The 14,561-nt window shown below is 33.0% G+C and overlaps 1 protein-coding gene across 6 annotated transcripts in view; it reads left to right on the plus strand.

The window, feature by feature from the left end:
- Zranb3 (zinc finger RANBP2-type containing 3) overlaps positions 1–14,561 on the plus strand; it is a 232,121-nt gene that overhangs the window by 116,034 nt on the left and 101,526 nt on the right. For all 6 annotated transcript variants that reach the window (XM_046463792.2, XM_046463794.2, XM_046463796.2 and 3 more), the window contains 3 exons: positions 1,471–1,649; positions 5,418–5,649; positions 10,599–10,684. In XM_046463792.2, the coding sequence (XP_046319748.1) occupies positions 1,471–1,649; positions 5,418–5,649; positions 10,599–10,684 (497 nt within the window). The remainder of the gene's footprint in view (positions 1–1,470; positions 1,650–5,417; positions 5,650–10,598; positions 10,685–14,561) is intronic.

Here is a 14,561-nt window from a genome sequence, read left to right on the forward strand (position 1 = left end):
GCTACCCTCATTCTAAGCATGCAGTCTACCACTGAGCTATGCCACCATTCCAGTTTGTACCTTTTTTATTTCTAAATAGTATTTCATTGTATGAATATGCCAGAATTTGAATATCCATATGCCAGTTGAAGAACATTTCAGTTTGTTTCAATTTCTGGCTGTTACGAACCAAATCACAATAAACATTCATTTAGGAACTACTTTTTAAAAATAGGAATTGTTTAGAGATGCCCAAGAGTGATCAACTGGCCAGTGTGATAGTATGGAAAAAGTCTGAGTGGAAAGACATCATAAAACATGGAGTCTCATACTAATTTTATATCAGTTCTCCATGATTCAGAGAGTTGAACTGCTCTCTGCCTTTTTTTTTTTTTTAAGAAAATGTGTATGATTTAGGGCTTATTCTAGTTTTAAAATAACATGATTTTGTGCTATATAGGTAAGGCATTTATTGTTGCATTTTCTGAGAAATTATAAATGATCATACAGTAAGCAAAAATAACCAACATGGTTTTGGCACCATAATGAAAATACAAATAACCGAGACAGAAACAAACCTCAAATGGGTCAGCCAGCTTTTCTTTATTCCTCAGTGTAGTCAATTAATCAGGCATGGAAGGGCTCATTTTCTGGGTATGGAAATGGCCTGCAGGTTACAGAAGAAGTCTGAGTTTTATAGTTTACAATGAGTGAATTAATTATTGGAGACTGTGGATGTGCTGTTCGGACAATCAGAGACCTAGTTGTGCAGGTTAAAATTTTAACTTAGGAAGACAGTTGTAAGAATTTTGAAACTCATTGTCACTCTGAAAAGCTCAGAGCTTGTGTTCCCTCCTTATCTTCCTTCCTCTGGAACCCGTTGTTACCTAGAGCTTCACTATTTGCTTTTCTCTTTCTAGGACTCATTGGCAATGGGGAATGGTTAAAGTTCAGGGCCCAGCGGTTCAGTATCCACTTCCTACCTTCAGGACCCACTATGGTTGGGAAGGGGTGTTTGCTTTCGGTGGAGATGCTGGGGATGAACCCAGAAGGAATGAAAGTTTGCTTTTTCCCTTGGGGCCCATTGTTACTAAGAAAGGATATACTGGGAGAGGTTTAATGTTTGGCTAATTTCCCTCTCTCCTCCTGAGCCACACTATGTGTTTTTCCTCAGGGGCTGTCTTGTAGGAATATTATTTTGCATAATCTTTCACACACATTTTATAAAACTAAATTCTGTAAAATATGTATAACCAATATTTAAATTTAGAAGTCATTTTGTCTCTAAGTCCTATCACAAGTAGTTTGAAAAATAACAATTTGTTTAATGAATTTTAAAGGTCCCTATAATTAATCTTAGGCTTTTTATTAACTGTGTGATCCAACTGATTTTGCATTGAAAAGTTATTTTGATAAAAGTTTTTGGTAAATGTTTTCTTTCAAAATATCTTAGACTTTATTTTTAATACTTTTTTTTTTTTTTTAATTTAGATGGGTCTAGGAAAGACAATCCAGGCCATTGCAATTGCTTACTTCTATAAAGAGGAATGGCCTCTTTTAATTGTGGTGCCTTCATCCCTGAGGTGCTCCTGGACAGAAGAAATAGAGAAGTGGATTCCAGAGTTAGAACCTGAAGAAATCAATGTTATTCAGAATAAAACTGATGTTGGGTAAGAACAACATTTTTTTTTTTTAAAGAGAGAGTGAGAGAGATAGAGGTAGAGAGAGAGAGAATTTTTTAATATTTATTTTTTAGTATTTGGCAGATACAACATCTTTGTTTGTATGTGGTGCTGAGGATCTAACCCGGGCCGCACGCATGCCAGGCGAGCACGCTACCGCTTGAGCCACATCCCAGCCCCAAGAACAACTTTTTAATCTTTAAGGAAAATAAAAACTTTTTGTGTGTATTTAGTATATTCTTATGTTTTGAATGGAATATAACCTATAATTAGATCATCATTTAGCAGTAAGAGAGTAATGTAAAGAGTTTGACTTTATATTTTACAATTTGAATTATTTATCTAAAATACACTAACATATTTAATCTAAGTTCCCTTATACTTTATTATTTATTTATTTATTTATTTATTTATTTATTTATTTATTTTTGGTACCAGGGATTGAACTCAGGAACACTGAATCACTGAGTCACCTTCCCAGCCCTATTTTGTATTTTATTTAGAGAGACGGGGTCTCACTGAGTCGCTTAGTGCCTTGCCTTTGCTGAGTCTGGCTTTGAACTTTCAAATCCCCGTCTTAGCCTCCTGAGCCACTGGGACTATAGGTGTACGCCACCATGCCCAGCCAGCCCTTATATTTTAAAAGTAAATATAAAATATGTATACTTCTAAAGATATATGTATTTACTTTACATATACTTAAATATGCTTAAAACTCTTTTAGGTTTCAAAAATAAAGTTTACAATTTTTCAAAGATTAACTTGAAACTGGATGAGCTTTTATGTTCAGAAACCATGGTGAATTTTGCTTTCCAAGTTGTTAGTTAATACACAAGTTTTATGTGATGCAAAATTAATATTACCAAGTTCAATTTTATTCATATTATTTTATAATTTTGATAATTTATATTATGAAAACATTAGCTTAGTGAATATTAGAAATCAACATTCTAAAAATCTATCATAGAATTGCTAGGATATTTTCTCATTTTCTTTATAGCCATTGGGATAATCAACTGATTTGAAAATTCATAAATTAAATTTCATAAATCAAATTTATTGATTTAAATTATCATTTTCAAAGGTTCAAATTATTGGTTTTGAAAGCAGCACACAAAGTTTAAAAGCAATACATCTACCTAAAATAAATATCTATTAATACTTAGACTTTTTATGTGTGTGTGTGGTATTATTGCATTGTACTATCTTCTATAAGACTCTTGGTATATAGTGTAAAAAGCTTTGCATTCATGAATGTGGAAAGAGTTAACAGAGAATAGGTTTCAACATTGGAACCCTAATTCATTAGCATATGTGTTTATGGGTCCAAAGAAATTTGGCCACTATTTGCGTGAATAAATTAAAATGTAGGCAATCATTATGCATAATTTTTTTTGTTCTCCAATAAAACTGCATCAAATTGAAAAGACAATAATCTAGATGATATTGAATGTATTAAGAGGATTTTCATTTTTCATTAATCATTTTCTTTTTGTTATATATTATTTAAATGTCTGCATTTAAATATTCTTAAAAATGTCTCCTCTGCATCTTGTTTTTTATAATTTTTATTATTAGTTGTTCAAAACATTACATAGTTCTTGACATATCATATTTCATACATTTGATTCAAGTGGGTTATGAACTCCCATTTTTACCCCGTATACAGATTGCAGAATCACATCAGTCACACATCCACTTTTTTACATACTGCCATACTAGTGTCTGTTGTGTTCTGTTCCTCTGCATCTTTTATTGAATTTATATCACCTAGTTTTATTATCATTTAAGAAATATACTCTCTTGAAATTAAATAGTGGCTAATACTTTTATTTGAATAATATTTGGGATATGTTAGATAGGACTACAACCCCAGTGTATGTTTTCTGAAGGATATTAACTAAGGGCAGAAAAACTACCTAGTCTTTCAGATTCTTAATGAACTACCTTTAGGTACATACCAAACTGTGCCAACATGTGCTTATGACAAATACATGTATTTTCCCTGGCATATTATGGCAGTTATGCCTAGACTGTGCACTGGTTAAGACATGGCAAGATAGAAGCCACAGAGACTCCTGCATCGGTCTTCAAAGCTTTTGTCTTATGTATTATTACTTACAGTATACCTAAGTTAGTAATATTAACCTTATACTTTTTTTCTGCAGGCTCTTTTGATGTTTGAATACAGTAAGAGAAGCATAGGTCTCTGTATAAAATAGATTTATAGAGGGCTTAAAATACAGTTACCATTTAAGAGCTCTGATGTTCTGTCAGAGGGTAGAGAATGGCCCTCTGTATTTTTTCATTGGTGATATAGAAAATGCAAAAGTGATATCTTTTAATGTTCAATTTATTTAATGAATTTATTTATCTCATTCCAAAAGTGTTTATTGGTAGCAAAGCACTGTATATACAAATATCAATAAAACTCATTTTCTACCTTTAACAATCTCATTCTACAGTAATGGAGATATATAAATATAAAATATGTAAAAATATGTAAATGAATAAAATATTATAGATATGTGAATTATGGAGATCAAAAGATCAGAATTCTCTTTAGCTAACTGATTCTCTATATAAGATAGTAAGCTCCTCCTCTTCTAAAAATATCCTTGAGCCAGGGGATGACTGAGGGACTCCATTGGCGAGATATATATATATATATATATATATATATATATATATATATATATATATATATATATGTATGTATATGTATATGTATATGTATGTATATATTTTTTAAGTTGTATTTGAACACAACATCTCAATTTTATTTATTATGTAGTGCTGAGGATCGAACCCAGGGCCTCTCACATGCAAGGCGAGCACTCTATCGCTGAGCCACAACCCCAGCCCCTCCATTGGCCTTTACTGGGTAGCATCAGGAATGTGAAATGGCCTGTAGTACAATTGTATAGCCCTGTTTTCCTAAGTATTATGATAAGCACAATACTAATATCACCCAGGTTAAAAAAAGTGCTATTCTATTTGTAGGAAGGTTTCATTGAAGATTCAATTAATATTTGAATATGCACTTTTTGTATGATCCTAGGTGCACGAAAATGTTGTCAGAAAATAATTTTCTTATCCTAGTAAAATGTGGCTTTCAGAATGTTCAGGTATTCCAAAGATAACTCAACCAGAATTTTGGTTTTGCCTTCCAAAATTTTATATATTGGATCTTGGTTTTTAATCATATTTAAGAACTATAAAATCTTAAGAGAAGTTGAGTTTCAGCAGTAACAGTGGCCCACTTCACCTTTTGAATATTACCCTTGCTGCTTATGGACATGTTTTTCTTTTCCTCTTCTCCCTCTCCCTTTCCCTAACCTGGGATCAGGGAATAAGATTACCTTGAGTTATCTGTTTTCCATAGGAAGGAGATGTAACCTGAAGATCTAGGAAGTGACTATCTCCCAAATTAAAAAGTGAATTTCAACATACCATCAGGGCACACCTGGAATGTAGCCTTTGAAGAGCTTCTTTAAAAGCCCTTTCTTTTCCCTGTTGGTCAGAACCAGAGCCTCCGGGACAAGAATCCCCTGTGCTTCTCCTTTGCTAGCAAAGCATTAAGCCTTCTTTTTCTCAAAACCTTTTCCTCCTTATTGGATTGGCATCAGGGACAAGGACTTTCCGTAACAATACCATCTCCTCCTGCTTCTCCTCTTTTCTTCCTTTTTCTTATGATTTTTTCTCCGAGAAGTTATATTGTTTATGATAAATTAATCACTGGATTTTCTATTCTAGGAGAATATCGACCAGCAAAGTGACAGTTCTGGGTTATGGTCTTTTAACCACAGATGCATTGACTTTGATAGATGCACTGAACAATCAGAACTTTAAAGTAGTTATAGTGGATGAATCACACTACATGAAGTCCAGAACAGCAACCCGCACCAAGATTTTATTGCCAGTGGTACAGAAATCAAGACGAGCCATTCTTCTTACAGGCACTCCAGCTTTGGGAAGGCCTGAAGAGGTATTAAAATATTTATTCGCTGGGCTTTTTTTTAAAAAAAAAAAAAGAGAAGGGAAATTAAATCAGTCATCTGTTTTGCATTTTTCATTAAAAATTAGATGCATCAGATGTCAAAGATTACATTGGGATTTTCTAGGCAGCTGTTAGTCATTAAATATTTCTTTTATTATGGCTGTTTTATCTGTTTACATGTAAACCTTAGCCATACTTGTGTATTAAAAAAAATAGTGTATGTGTGTTTGTTTTTGAAACTGGGATTGAGCCAAGGGGCACTTAACCACTGAGCCCCAGCCCTATCCCTTTTAATTTTTTATTTTTGAGATAGGGTCTTACTAAATTGCTTAGGGCCTCACTAAGTTGCAGAGGCTGGCTTTGAACTTCTGATCCTCCTACCTTAGCCTCCCGAGCTGCTGGGATTATAAGGCGTGTGCCACTACACACTGCTTAAAAAATAGTTTTAACCTTTATTTTAAGGTTTCTATATTTAGTACAGATTTGTAATATTCCTCACACAAGTACATAAGTGCCTTAGGGTTGGGTTTGAATCTAATTCATTTCTTTTATGACTACATTGCAGGACTTGTCTCTGTTCCTTTTGTACTTTAAGATCCACATTTGGGAAGGTAGCAACTAGAGCTTGTCTGTAGACCAATAAGCTGTCCACTTAGAATGGAGGAGTAAGGCATCCGTTTGATACCCCATTTAATTTTACCACTCTAAGAGGCAGATGGGGTTTGGAGTGGTTACAGGTTTAGGAAGAAGAAATAGTGGATGCAATTTTCATCATTCTTTAAAGGTCAATGTTCCCTAAGGAAGCCCTGTCTTCTAATGAACACTGAGCCACAGAATAAACATGGCTTGTTGTCTCATAGGGTTGCTAGGATAATTAAAGGAGTTATGGTTTTGAACATACCGTAGCCGTTTACCCAGGTAGATTATAAGCACTTAACATATGGTAGCTATTATTCATTATTATGCCAAACCTGGGTGACAACTATTATCATTGTATCTCTAGTATGACCTAGGCTCTACTTTTAAGTTCTCTCCCTGGAAGGCTTCTGGGATTCATATAATGCTAAATACATAGTGCGGAGAAAATATTTAATTTACTCTTGGAAGTGGCAAGAGTGGCAGTGGGAAAGTAAACTCCTAGTAACTTACTTATGTTATGTTCCAAAATTATGTCATTGAATAAATAGTAGGAATGAAACAAGGTACAGTGGCATATACCTGTAACCCAACAACTTGGGAGGCTGAGGAAAGAGGATCACGAGTTTGAAGGCAGCCCAGATAACTCTGTCTCACAATAAAAATTAAGAGATGTTGAGGACAGTAGAATCAAATCAGGGGTAGAATACTCTTAGTTTCAATCCCCAGTAACACAAAATAATAATAATGATAATCGTAATCATAATGGTGATTATACCTTTAAATATCATGAAATGTATGAGTACAAGAAAGAATATGTAACAAACATCTATTTAAAATAACAAAAATATAATGAATACCATCTACTTATTATCTAGCATAAGAAATAGAACATTGACAATATAACATGCCCCTGTGTCCCACTGTGGTCATGTGTCCATAGTTTCACCCTTTACCCAATGTAGCCACCGTTAAAGCAAGGGTGGTAAATGTAAAGTTTGTTTTCGGGACTCTTTAAGAAAAATAATATTGGCCAGGCATGGTGGTGCATGCCTGTAATCCCAGTTGCTTGGGAGGTGGAGGCAGGAGGATTGCTAGTTCAAAGCCAGCCTCAGCAATTAAGTGAGGTGCTAAACAACTCAATGAGACCCTGTCTCTAAATAAAATACAAAAATTAGGCTGGGGATGTGGCTCAGTGGTTGAGTGCTCCTGAGTTCAATCCCCATACCAAAAAAGGAAAAGAAAAAGAATATAGATGACAGGTAACATACATGTGTGAAGGGACTGTGGCAAAATGGAGGAACTGTGTTCTTCTGAGGGGGACAATCACTTTTTTCCAAGGAGTGGATGCCATAAGGAGGGGGAAAAAAAGGAATATAAGATTTCAAATGATAAGTTAGGGATTTTGATATGGGGAAGTGTGAATCCTCCAATTTTGTTATTCTTTTTTTTTTAATGTTTTAGTTGTAGATGGATACAATACCTTTATTTATTTGTCTTTATGTGGTGCTGAGGATTGAACCCAGTGGCTCACACATGCTAGGCAAGTGTTCCGCCACTGAGCCACAACCCCAGCCCTTGTTATTCTTTTTCAAGATTATTTTGGATATTCTGGGTCCCTAGAATCTTCGTATAAATTTTGTTTTTTTATCAGGTTTGTCAGTTTTTGCAAAGAATTCAGCTTTAATTGTTACAAATACCATGTTGAATGTATTGATTGTTTTGGAGAGTATTTCCATCTTAACAATATTTAGTCTTCAAATCTATGAGCATGAGATATATTTCTATTCATTTGTAAGTCTTATTTATTTTTCCCCAATAGTACTTTGTAATTTTCACATCTTATGATGCTTCTGTTAAATTTAATCCTATTTTATTTTTTTTTATTTCACTATAAATGAATTTTTTTCTCAAGTTTGTTTTTGATTGTTTATTGTGGTATAGAGATAACAATTTAATTTTGTGGATTTATCATATACCTTGCAAACTTGCTGAACTTATTTATTAGTTTAATATCATTTAGGGTTTTCTATATAAGATCATGTCACCTATTGAGAGTGATAGTTTTACTTCTTTCCAATCTCAATGATTCAGCCTTTTACTATAAGTATAATGGTATTTGAGTTTTTCCAAGATTTTCTTCAAGTTGAGGGAGTTCCTTTCTAATCCTTTTTTACTGAGTATTTAATTCTGAAGGGATGTTGAATTTTATCTAGTACTTTTTTGAATCTATTGATATATCATGCAATTTTTCTTTTTGTTTCTTCGGAGGTTGAGAAAAATAGTTCAAAAGATAGTGGTGATTAATGCACAACTTTGTGAATATACTAAAAGCCATTGAATTGTGTTCTAACCAAGTATGAACTTTACATTTATGAGTTATATCTCAATAACACTATTTTAAAATAACAATATAAACTACTATGTATAGCCTATCAGAGGTGAAAAATGAAAAAAAAAGTGACATTATTAATGTGAGGATAAATTGGGATAGTCTTCATGGGCCAACAGGGTAACATCAATCAAGTTTTTTTTTAAATATTTATTTTTTAGTTGTAGTTGGACACAATACCTTTATTTTTATGTGGTGCTGAGGTTCAAACCCAGGGCCTCACACATGCTAGGCGAGCACTCTACCACTGAGCTGCAATCCAGCCCAATATCCATCAAATTTTAAGACTGTTTTTTAATAATCATCAAGAATACAAATAATAAAGCTGGTGAGGATGCAAGGGGAAAAGGAACACTTACAGAGTTATGTGGGATTGTAAATTAGCATATTCATTATGGAAATCAGTATGGAGATTTCTCAAAAAACAAGGAATGGAACCACCATGTTACCCAGCTATTCCACTCCTCAGTATTTCTCCAAAAGAACTAAAGTCAGCATACTATACTAATATATGCATACCCATGTTTATAGCAGCACAATTCATAATAGCCAAGTTATGGAACAAGCCTAGGTGTTGTAAACAGATGAAGGGATAAAGAAAATGTGGTATACATACACAATGGAGTTTTATACAGCCATAAATAAAAACTAAAGTCATTTCCAAAAAAAATTTCCAGAAAAAAAAAAAAAAAACTGGAGAGCTTCATGTTAAGTAAAATAAACAAGACTCAGACAGTCAAAGATTATTTGTTTTCTCTCATTTTATGTGGAAGACAGAGGGGGAAAAAGGACGAAAGAAAAGGATTTTCATGAACAAAGAAGGGGGACCAGTAGAATAGAGGATGAGAATCAGGGGGAGAGAGGAGGGGAAGAAAGGGAGACGTAATGGGCACTGAATATGGCCAAATTATATTATGTGTGTGTGTGTATAAAATACTTAATGAATTCTACTATTTTGTAAAATCATAAGGCAGCAAAGTAAGTAAATAAATTTATTAAAAATTAAAATTGGAAAGTGAAAAACATGGCTTAATTTTAACTTTTCCACTTCTAAAAACATATTCCACAAAACTCATCCAATAAAAATAAAGGTAGGCCAGGTATGGTGGCGTATGTCTGTAATCCCAGAGACTGGGGAGGCTGAGACAGGAGGATTACAAATTCAAAGGCCACTTCAGCAAGTTTTAGTGAAGCCCTAAGCAACTTAGCAAGACTCTGTCTCTAAGTAAAATATAAAAATGGCCTGGGGTTGTGGCTCAATGGTTAAGTTCGCCTGGGTTTAATCCCTGGGACCAAAATACATATACAAATTAATAAATAAATGTAGATGGATAACAGATAGATAGTTGATACATATACATCCACAGAATTATATGATGTTATTAATTTTTGTAATTACATAAAAACTAGAAATAGCTTTTATATTCAATATCAGGAATCTGTTTAAATATTAACAATATGTATACTTAATAATGGGTGGCTATTTAACCTCTAAATAGTACTTTATTATCATATTGCATTGGTTATATAATTTTTCAAACCAAATAAAAATGTGTATGTACTTTACATGTTTAAGGGACAAAAAGATATATTTGGGGGACAAAATTTTATTTGAGTAACAATATGTATAATATGATCCTCTTGTAATAAAAGAGTATGTATATATATATATATATATATATATATATATATATATATGCCATGTAGGTATGAAAAACTGTATAAGTTTTTATGTTTAAGAAACACATAACTGTTACTCCTGAAGAATGGATGGGTGGGTGGAAAGAAAGAAGAGGCACTGAAGAAGTAGATTTTATTTTATACATTGTAATATTTTATTAACTTATTTTATCACCATAATAATACTTGAAAATATTTCAACTTATTGAGTATAGTTGTATTATTACAGCTTTTCATGCAGATTGAAGCTCTTTTTCCACAAAAATTTGGAACATGGACTGACTATGCCAAAAGATACTGTAATGCACGTATCAGGTATGACGTTATTTTCATGAGTTTTTATCCTTCACATTTCCTGTGAACTTTAAGCTTCATTAATCATTCTTTGTTCCAGTGTTTTCCAAACTTGTGGTACTTATGGAGTAATTCCTTCAAGTAAAAGCTTGTGTGGATGAACTATATCTAAAATAAATAGATAATGGCAAAGTGGTTTTTTAAAATTTTTTGCTTTTTACATTTCACTTTTTTATCTTTGTAATTATTTTTATTGACTAGATCTACATGCATATATATAAAAGTAAAAAATGAGTACTTCTTCCTCCGTGGTCTCCCAGCCATATAAGTTCCCCCTTTTTTAAAAATATAACCCAATTGAGTCAAATGTATGAAAGATGATATATCATGAGCTTTGTAATGTTTTGAACAACCAATAAAAAAAATAAATAAATAAATAAAAGAAAATTGGCATGGAGACACCTCAAAAGACTAGGCACAGTACCACCATATGACCCAGCTATACCACTTTTAGGTTTTTACCCCGAAGAATTAAAGTCATGTTGCTACAGTGAGACATGTATATCCATATTTATAGCAGCAAAATTCACAATAGCCAAACTATGGAACCAGCCTAGGTGTCCATCAACAGATGAATGGATAAAGAAAATGTGGCATATACACAATGCAGCAATAAAGAAAATTGAAATTATGGAATTTGCAGAAAAATGTGTGGAACTAGAGACCATCACGTAAAGTGAAATAAGTCAAACTCAGAAGAATAAGGGTCATATGTTTTCTCTCAAATGCAGAAGCTAGAGAGGAAAAACAAAAACAAAGGTGAAGGTAGATCTCCTAAAAATCAAAGGGAAATCTGTAGAGAAAGGGGACTAAGGGTTCTAAGATGGGGAAGGAGCGGGGGAGTACTGGTTAGTATAATTTTGATTAAATTATGTTGTTATATTGTATACAGGTACAAATATGTAACAACAAACCCCATAAATATGTGTAACTATAATGTACCAATAAAAAATGAGGAAAGAAAAAAAAAGAAACATTGTTCTTTAAGCACCTTCCATTAAAAAAAAATATTTTTTTAATATTTAAATATTTTTGTCAATGGACCTTTGTTTTATTTATTTATTTATTTGTTTGTTTGTTTGTTTGTTTGTTTATATGTGGTGCTGAGAATTGAACCCAGTACCTCACACATGCTAGACAGGTGCTCTACCCCTAAGCCATGACCCCAACCCTAATTCCCTTTCCACATAACTGATGTTGATAGTTTTTTGTATACCTTCTGGAGATAGTCAATGCCTGAGCAAGCACTTATTTTGCATGTATAATATATATAATATTGCTCCATGTATGTACATTATATATACGTATATATTATTGTTTTGCTGTTTGTTTTCTTTATATATTGGCAGTCTTTCCATTTCGGTTCCTGAAAGAGCTTTTGACATTTTGACATTCATTTAAAATGCTATGTGTTTTCTACTGTTTGGAATTTACTTATACAGGTCACTCTTAATAGGCATTTGTTTGTCATACATAGCCAATGCAATAATAAATATCACTGTTCACATTGAGAAGTAGCATATTATAGTTGTTCAAGAATATGGAAATCCAGACCTAGGCCACCTATATTTTATTTTCACATCTAGTTTCATTTAAGGAAAGTAACTTTATCTCCTCAAACATTATTTCTTAAGCTCTAAAAACAGAATGATTAGGCCTGCCTCAGAATTATTAGACTTATATTTGCTTATACTTATAAAGGGCTTGAATTTTGATTGTACATAGTGAGCACTCAATAATTGTTATTTTAATATTTCACTTCAAATACATGTGAATAAATCTAAGAGAAGTTTATGAAAATGAAATTGCTGGTTCAAAGGGCATAAATATTTGAGAGTTTCCCAAATTATTCTTCACAGAAGTTAATCATGGAAGTTATGTGCATAAGGTTCTCTCTTTTCCCATACCTTGTCAACAAGGGGAAATATAACTTATTTTATTCTTGCCAACCTGATCTGATAATAATTTTAACGTACATTTGTCTTATTATGTTATTAAATGCAATTGAGCATTTTTTATACATATAAGTCATTTATATTTTTTCTGTTAATATATGTTCTTTGCCTTTCTGCTTATTAAATGTATTGGCTTTTTTCTTATTATTATGTTGGAATTCTTTACATATTATAAAAAACATCTCCTTGTATGTGATATGAGTCTTTCGTGTATTTTCTCAGTATGTATTTGTTTTTCTTTTTTCCTTTCTATAGTTCCTTCAAATACTCCTAGATGGTCATGGTATTCTTATGCGTTTTAAAGATCTGTAAATTGTGAAGATTCCTTCCCAGATTGTTTATATGAGGGCAGTCTAATATTGATAACAACATCAGATAAGATAGTACAGAAAAAAAAACAGGGATTATTTCTGCTTATGATTATAAATGCAGAAATCTTCAATATTATAGACTTGGAGAATCTAGGATCTCATTAGAAGGCCTATTATGTTGATTATATATAAATGAAGAGTTTTTATATCAGGAATATAAGCATAGTTTGTTTATTTATTTATATTATATTCATTTTATTTATTTATTTTTCAGTCAGGGTCTTGCTGTGTTCCCTAATGTGGGCCATGAACTCCTGGGCAGTAGCATTCCCCTGCCTCAACCTCCCCATTTGCCCAAAATTTAAAAGCCCATGTCCTGCACTTCTTCAGTGCTATTATACATAACGGTCATGGTTATGGTTTTATGTATTGTGTTATTCACACATATATGTATATATAGGCATACAAAAACAGGTATATATACACACATATGCACATGTATGCATAATTAAAATTGCATAACTAGGAAATAATAAATTAATGACAATGATCAGGTTGTAGAGGATGTCATAAAATTACGATTTTTATACTATAAAATGGAAAAGAATGCAGTTTTTGAAAATAGTGATGCAAGTCTATATGTATTGATAACAAAGAATTTACAAGACTCATTATTAAAAGAAAAGGAAATATCAGAAAAACTGTTTTATTTTTGAAGAGTGTACACACACACACACACACACACAGATTTTTTTCTGGATGTCGCTCTCGTGGCCTCTGTCCTAGCTGACAGCCTTTGATGCTTTTCTGTAGATGCCACAGTGCCCTATGGAGTCCCTTTACATGTGGTTAGTTCAACTATTCAACCTTAGTGTGAGTACTGAGCTACCTAGAGGTCTATAACAAGGGGCCAGTATGTGATCAGTGTGGTAGGGAATATATCCTACCTTGGGTCTTCCATGGAGTGAGTTACCAACTAGAAGCTCCATGAGGACAGAACACTTTTCTTTTCCAGTGTTATAGTCCCATTGTGTAGTATAGCATCTGGCGCATGACATTTAGTCTTTATTGAATCCTTGAATACTGAATCTTTTGTTGTTATTTTGTTCCCATGGAACTTCTGGACATGTATAATGTTATTTGTCTGCTAAATTCCTAGATGATCTGAGCTGATGGAATTATTTAGAAAATTGATGAAGTGTTAAAAAAATAAGAAACACATTTTTCTGGGAGAAGCATTTCTTTCCTTCCTTTCTTCCTTCCTTCCTTCCTCCCTCCCTTCCTTTCCTTCTTTCCCTTCCTTCCCTTCCCTTCCCTTCCCTTCCCCCCCACCTCCTTCCTTCCTTCCTTCCTTCCCTCCTTCCTTCCTTCCTTTTTCTTTCTTTCTCCACAGATTTTTTTTTTTTTTTGGAAAACAAATACACATTTAAGGGAGAATGAAGACTATCTCAAGTGAAAGACATCTTTGGGAGTAAAGCCAGAAATATGCATTTAAGGGAGAATATAGGCCATCTGGAGAGGGAGCAACTTTTGGGGTAAAGCAAGAAATTCATATTCAAAGGAGATTGTAGG

Source organism: Marmota monax, unplaced genomic scaffold (genome assembly GCF_021218885.2).
Source record: "Marmota monax isolate L192 unplaced genomic scaffold, Marmota_monax_Labrador192_F-V1.1 WCK01_AAM20220418_F8-fsc00034, whole genome shotgun sequence".
NCBI classification, from domain to species: Eukaryota; Metazoa; Chordata; class Mammalia; order Rodentia; family Sciuridae; genus Marmota; species Marmota monax.